This window comes from Lolium rigidum, chromosome 7 (assembly GCF_022539505.1).
Source record: "Lolium rigidum isolate FL_2022 chromosome 7, APGP_CSIRO_Lrig_0.1, whole genome shotgun sequence".
NCBI lineage: Eukaryota > Viridiplantae > Streptophyta > Magnoliopsida > Poales > Poaceae > Lolium > Lolium rigidum.
Window position 1 is genome coordinate 192,081,343 of NC_061514.1, and position 7,635 is coordinate 192,088,977.

General features: G+C 51.7%; 1 protein-coding gene across 1 annotated transcript; it reads left to right on the plus strand.

Annotated features, from left to right (window-relative positions):
- Positions 1-1,529: 1,529 nt before the first annotated feature.
- Positions 1,530-4,532, plus strand: LOC124677281 (glycosyltransferase BC10-like). The gene is made up of 2 exons (XM_047213285.1): positions 1,530-2,877; positions 4,127-4,532. The coding sequence occupies exon 1, from the start codon at positions 1,744-1,746 to the stop codon at positions 2,845-2,847; it is 1,104 nt and encodes a 367-aa protein (XP_047069241.1). The 5' UTR covers positions 1,530-1,743; the 3' UTR covers positions 2,848-2,877; positions 4,127-4,532.
- The last annotated feature ends 3,103 nt before the right edge of the window (positions 4,533-7,635 follow it).

A 7,635-nucleotide genomic window follows, 5' to 3' on the forward strand; every position in this document is an offset into this window, starting at 1 on the left:
TCGCCACCCCGCTGGTGTCCTAGAGCTCGTCGTCCTTGATCTTGATGATGAATGAGGTTGGGGACTGTGATGTCGGTGGCGGTTGTAGGTAGCTCTAGGACGCTGCCTCCACAGTGACCAAGACTCCCATTTGGATAATCGTGGTGAAGTCGTCGGCTCCTGCCTACCCATCATGGTTGACTCACACATCAAAGTTGCTATATCCGGCCACCTCCCTAGCTCATCTAGGTCGGTTGCCTCGTTGGCGGCCCGGAGGTCCTTATCTTACTCATGCTTCGTCATATCACATGCACTGACGTGTTGCCCCTCTTGCTCATACTTGACGGGTGCCGCCACCGCTCCTCGGTAGGTGTACCAGTAGGTGGGCGCAGGCACGTTGGAGGACGCCTCGTCGTCATCGCCCTTGTCTTGTACGTAAGGGCCTCCGATCGAGCTGCTGGGGCCAAGTTAAACGACTAGTGGAGATGGTTGTGCTTGACCTCAAACGAGCGGTTCCATAGCAGGAATTTTCCATAGTAGGACGGGTTGTCCCGCTGGCCGGTTTGGCGGGAGGAATGCTCGGTGGCGGAGTATCTCTCGTAATGGTGCCTTGGTTTGGAGGAAGGAACGGTTGGCACTAGGATGCGGTCGTGCGTAAGGTGCTAGCCCCCGGAGAGGTGGATGTCTAACTACGGCAATGCCTCGGCGAGGTCCTACGAGATACGAGTGATCTTTGTGGAAACATTGAGACATTCATCTGTATGAGCCAGGGGAGGGGGATTTTCGCCATGTTGCACCACACCGCCCGCCGGAGGACGACCCTGCCTCACGATAATGTTTCTTCGACTTCCACCAACCCTTGGTCATTGCTGCCAACGAGGAGTACGTTGCTAGGGTTTGAAAGTGGCAATAATTTAGTGGAAGTAAGTATTGATTCTAGACGGAACGATCGGCCCTCAATAAAAAGGACCGGTATGTAAAAAAAGAAGGACCGCGCGTGGGAGTCGAGGTGGTTAGTCGAAAACATGGGCCTATTCCGTTTACGTCCGTTCGCAGTCTTCCATTGAAGGTCATAGTATCACATTAGTTGTGCCAACTGGGGTTGGTGTAAATAAAATTTTAAACAAGCAGAACTGATTTTTTTCTCTATTGTACGCCAATTCTTTCAAACAAATGGAATATTTGGAAAATCTTTCCTGGAGAAAAGCGAGGCAACTGGGCCGGATCGGATTCTCCACTACGGGGGGGGGGGGCGGCTCCCGAATGCCCGATTGATTACCAAACCGCACTACTGGACAAGCATCTTGGCACACGTACTCCTAAGGAACCCCGCATCCAACGGCACGCATTCATCCTTACCCATCGTACTCGGCCGACAGCCGTCCATCCCTCGTCGGCTCCACCTGAAACCCAAACCCCTCAGCTCCACGGTGACTGCCGCGAGGACCCCACCCTCTTGATATTCCTGCCACGTCAGTGTCCGCCAGGCCCCACCGAGCTGAGAGTGAAAAGGGCAGGGGGAAAGCGAGAGCAGCAGAGGAGAGGCGGACGCGAGACGGGACTAGCGCCACTCCATTCCACTTCCCATCCATCTTCCCTTCCTTCTCTGCTATCATCCTGCCTTTCCCTCGCCGATACTAGACGGAAATCCCCCGATTTCGTTCCCCGGGATGAGATTTTCGCCCCGGATTTGAGCGATTCGATTCGATCCGTCACGACCGTATTAATTTCGATTGATTTGCTGCGGGATTAGCGGCGCTCGCCATGACGCCCATGGTGGTCTCCCTCCTGCTCTTCGCCTCCCTCACCGCGCTGCTCCTCATGGCCCCGCGCGTCTCGCCGCCGCCCCTGCTCGTTCGGCCCGACGACAAGCCGCCCGCCGCCGCCGCTGCCGCCGCGGGGGTGGCTGCTGCCGTCGCGGCGAGCGGAGGAGGCGCAGCCGGAGTCGGGGAGGGAGCGGAGGACCTCGCCCTGTTCCGCCGCGTGACGCTGGACGCGGGCGAGGGGTCCGCTGTCGCCGCGGCCCCCAAGGTGGCGTTCCTCTTCCTCACCAACTCCGACCTCACCTTCGCGCCGCTCTGGGAGCGCTTCTTCGCGGGCCACGCGCACCGCTTCAACGTCTACGTGCACGCCGACCCGGCCGCAACCCTCCTCCTGCCCCCCACCCCCTCCTTCCGGGGCCGCTTCGTGGCGGCCAAGCCCACGCGCCGCGGGGACCCGAGCCTCATCGCGGCGGCGCGGCGCCTTCTCGCCGCGGCCCTGCTCGACGACCCCGCCAACGCCTACTTCGCGCTGCTCTCGCAGCACTGCGTCCCGCTCCGCGCCTTCCCGCGCCTCTACGCCACGCTCTTCCCTCCCACGGCCCCGCACCACCACCGCCTCCCGAGCTACATCGAGGTGCTCACGGGCGAGCCGCAGATGCCCGCCCGCTACGTCGCGCGCGGGGACGACGCCATGCTCCCCGAGGTGCCCTTCGAACGATTCCGCGTCGGCTCCCAGTTCTTCACCCTGGCCCGACGCCACGCCGTGCTCGTCGTCCGCGAGCGCAGGCTCTGGCGCAAGTTCCGGGAGCCATGCCTGCCCGACTCGCAGGACGCGTGCTACCCGGAGGAGCACTACTTCCCCACGCTGCTCGACATGGCCGACCCCGCCGGCGTCGCGCGCTACACGCTCACCAGCGTCAACTGGACCGGCAGCGTCGACGGCCACCCGCACACCTACGCTGCGACCGAGGTGTCGCCACGGCTCATCGCTGACCTGCGCCGACCCAATACCTCCACGCATGAGCACATGTTCGCGCGCAAGTTCGCGCCCGACTGCCTTGCGCCGCTCATGGACATCGCCGACACTGTCATCTTCAAGGATTGATACTCCTCCCACCATAGCTGCACGCACGAGGTATGATCTACAGCCTGATTTCTTTCACTAGTAGTTGAAGTTCCAGATGTTCTAGGATTGTTACTCTGCTTCTTGGTCATGTTTCTGCGTCATACGAGTGCCATCTTGATCACAAAATTGCAACCGGTAGCTAGATTATCCAAACCTATATTTGGAGATGTCAATTCTACTCCCCATATTAAACTGAGATGATGCCACGTTTCATAGACGTCATAACTGAAGAACGCCGAATGCTAATTTGCATCTTCTAGTAGTATGTGCTCCTGTTTTGCTCCGCGTCATATGTAAACATGTTAACATCTGCGATTAGTGAAGAGAAAGCGACGCCTCAATCAGTCTCTGAATCTTGCCAAAACCATCCACGACCTTCTTTCGACGGCAGAGATCATGCTCGACAGTGATATCTTGAGAAGCCCAGAGTGGAAGTCTTGAACAACTAAGCGCATGGTGCTGCTAGTTCTACGCATTGTCTTTGCGTTTGACTACTGTCTCTTTGGATTAGTGCTGTTGAAACATTTCTTTTAGTAAAAGTTTCAGAGATTCTAGGATTATTACTGCTTCTTGGTCGTGCTCATTCACAATTACAATACAGATAAAATTTTGTCCCTGTTTGGTGTTAGTTTATCGACTAGAGAGAGACCCGCGATAAATGCATTCAGTCACTGAAACACCACGAGTACCAGGTGCTTATGCAAGACTGAAAACAATGGCCTCCAAGAGAGAGATACCAAGACCTTCCATGGTTTTTTGAGTAGCAAGGGACCTGTGACCAGGTGCATTATTCCTCACGCTGGATACAGCCGTTCCTTGGCCATGACAAAATTGGAAATTAAACCGACACGATGCCTTATTTCATAGACTGAAGAACACTGAATACTATAATTCGCAAACTCCAATCTGCTTTTGTTTGGCTCTGCATGATATTTAAGCTTGTTGCTTAATTCAATTAGTGACGAAAGCGATGCCTCAATCAGTCTGTCTTTGCATCTTACCAAAACTGCACACGACCTCCTGACTCCTGTCGATCGATGATATCATCCGTGTACGTGTCAGTACACGACAGTGATATTTTCAAACCCCAGGACTCAAGTGTTGAACGACTGTAATGCAGTGTGCTGCTAGTGCTACGCATTGTCTTTGCCTTTGACTGTTTTCTCTTAGAAGATTTTGTGTTGTTTGTTTGTTTCATGCTGAATTTTATGGGCTAAATCTAACTACTCCCGACTAAGAAACCTCATCACTTTTGCAGGTCTATCTGTTGGCTCGCGCGTGCGAAGACGAAAGCAGTGTCTTTCACTAGCATCTCCACAGTTTCAGACTGGCTTCCTCTATGTTCTTCTCCCCCTCTACTCCCTTGTACTAGACTTTAGTGGCAACAACCTAATGCGAAGCGGCAGGTGTTGCGTCTGATCATGCATCCATCTAGTCTGTTCTTAGTACCACGTACGGCTGCCTAAGGCAGCTGTTGTGTTGAAATAGATAAAAGCGATGGATGGTGAGTGTGTTGTGTTCAGGTGAAGCAGAAAGAAACCTTGTTGTACATAACCGAGGGTTGAAATAATCATTCTGCAGCGTAGCACCAGCTTGTGTACTACTCAAACATGTCTTGTGTGACAGTACGTATGTGTATGCAATGTGCCGGTGGTTTCTTGTCAGAATCAGATAAGCTGGTAATTTATATGTGATCGATGCTTTGGGAGGTGCTTAACCACATGTTAACCTGAGGAGTACTATGCAGGTGCCAGAGGTCATTTCTCGTAGCTGGTTCCTGGCGAATCTCGAGGCAGGCACAAATTAACAAGTGAAACTATTCGTAAATAACCGTGTAAACATTGTTGCTGTTTAAATTGCTTTGAAAACTGGAAGCTTTATTGTTCACCGTCTCTACTGTTTCCTACCTTGTCCATTCCATTACTCCCTCCGTCCCATGAAAGTATAGTACTCCCTCCCTATCTCATGAAACATGTCGGATGTTGTTAAAATTTGAATATGTTTGATATTGTTAATTACAAATCGATCCAATTTCACACCACAAAGTTTAAGTTTTCTCTGAGCTTAAGTGTTAGAGTGTGCAACCGTCCAGCAAAAAGTTATGAATCTAAAATTTCCGTCTTTTAGCCTACAACGGTTGAGAGCAGATGTTTTTTCTTTTCACGGGAAAACGTGTGCCAGTAAGTTTTTGAGACAAAATGGTGAAGTGGGCAAGGCTGGGGACTATTGCTTGGAGGCCCATCGCTTAGCACCAAGATGGGTTACCCTTTTCTCACTGGCTTTATGCTTATCACAGCCCAATACATATCGTGTCAAAATTGTTACTTATCTATAATATCTAAATTGGAGCAACCCACTAAGAGCATGTCTAACAGGCCCCGAATAACCCGCCCACCCCGTAAAATTTCGGCGGGATACGGGGCAGGCGTGATTTGGGGCGTCTAGCAGGCCCCGTATTCGGGCCGGCTCGTTTCGGCGGAATACGGGGCCCAGGAAATCGGCCCCGTCGCCCCCTACTTATACTGGGCGCAGGTGCGAGTGAGGGGTTAACCCCTCACTCGCAACCCTAGCTCCGCCGTGCGCCGCCGCCTCCTCCATCCTCGCTCCGGCGAGCAATTCCTCGCTCCCCCGCGCCGCATTCCACCCCATCTCCAGCATGGACTCCCGCCGCCGCAGTACCGCCTCCCCGGCGAGCGGATCGAAGCGATCCCGCTCGCCAGACAACGTGGAGGACGCCTGGCGGCTGCAATGCAAAAGATCGGCCGACGGGAGCCGCCGCGCGGCCTGCAAGTACGACGGCGGCCCGTTCGTCCCGGCGAAGCTGCGTGACTTCACGCGGGGCGGCCGCTGGTACGACGAGGACCCGCCGCTCAAGCCGATGAGCGGCCCCAAGTTCGAGGCGTGGCGCGCTGAGTGGGAGCGCCGCCGCCGGGTGGACGAGGCATGGAGGGCGACCATCGGGAGCACCAGCGGCGGAGGTGCTCCGCTCGTCGGCGAGGAGGAGGAGGAGGAAGACGAGGACCAGGACCCCGCCTTCTTGAAGGCGATTGAAGAGTCCCTCAAGGACGCCGACGAGAGGAAGAGGGCGGAGGAGGAAGATAGGGCGGCGGCCATCGTCGCCGTGAAGGAGGCGGAGGCGGAGGCCGACGGCTACATCATCGACCTCTCCGACTAGAAGTCGCGATCCTTGATCGCGCATTTTGTATGTAGGTACGTCGATTCCTATGTATGATCGACGAACTATGAATGAACAAGTTTCCCGGGGTTTTAATTTTTAAATATACGGGGTCAAATACGGGTTCTGCTAGACGGAGCGGTGCATCTACGACCATATTTTTTATACGGGGCGAAAAAACAGCGAAATACGGGGCAGAAAAGTAAGGGGCCTGCTAGACATGCTCTAAGATGAATTCTCTCAACATGCAAACATGCCACATCATGTTATCAGTTTCTCATTAGTTGTATGCCCATGTCAGCCTCCCACATTAACATGCATGCCAACTCAGCAATTAATTCACGTTAAATTCCAGCATTCACTTTTATATGCTTTTGCGTGTTGTTTCTTTGCCTACAGTACATCTAATGCGCATATAATGGAAAAAAATGGCCTTTCTCCATTGTGTAGGCTGCGGCCACTTACCACCAACCATTGGCGTTTCATCTTCTCAGCCAATTTCGGCATTGGCGCTCTCTATTTCTCTCCACGATTTCCGCCAAATCGTACCTGAAGGTTGTGCGGATTTTATTTTCCATTTAAAGCCAAAGTTCAGTACTCCCTCCGGTTCGGTTTAACAGGCACGCACGCAGTTTAAGATAAAGTTTGACCATTAATTTGGTCAACAAAACATAAATTATATGTTTACAAAATCTATACCATTAGATTCGTATTCAAATAAGGTTTCCAACGATATAATTTTTATGACATATATTCTATATTTTATTAACTAAAATAATGGTCAAAGCAAATTCTTGAACTACGTGCGTGCCTGTTAAACTGAACCGGAGGTAGTACTCCCCTTTTGTTCTAGGTTTCAGTGGCCCTTTGAAACGGATATAAAACTCTCCTCCATTACCTCCGCCAAGCTATTAATGGATGCATGAGGAGACATACTAAAGAGGCGTCTGATTTGGACTTCAACCACCATCATTAGCACTAACAGCCTCTTCATCTCTTATTTTCCATTCATCTGCGCACCACTGTATATATAGATGTACTCTTTCATCTAGCTCTCACACCACTCAAGCTGATTGTTTGAGTACCCTTCACATCGAGCCATCTCCATGTATGATCCGTACAAGCTCAGCTGAAGGCTCCGTCATCAATTGATCGGCCACATGTAGCAACCATGCCCATGTAAGTTCCTCTCTCGATTCCCAGTTTTCTACCCCATTGATTATTTGTACTATTTGGATCGATATAGGAACAGTTGTACTCTTTCAAGATTATGAAACATAGGAGTATGGAATGGTGATTACATCTCCGTCTGTCTCTCTACCATGTGGTTCGGCTCTGTATTTTGTCTATTCTATCTCATCCCGTATGTATATGGGCCAAATTCTGTAGTTGAGTTTCATTGCTGGAAGATCAGTAAGAAAAATTCAATTATTTGGTCAGCAGTACAGCGCACCTTCTCACCTTTTGTGTGTGTGGAAGTTATACATTCTCATGTTTTAAATCCCATTCTTACATTATCTCACCACACGTGTGAATACATCTGAATCAATGGTTATCACTAATGTTTTGTTGTTTACTCATAAAAAAAATGA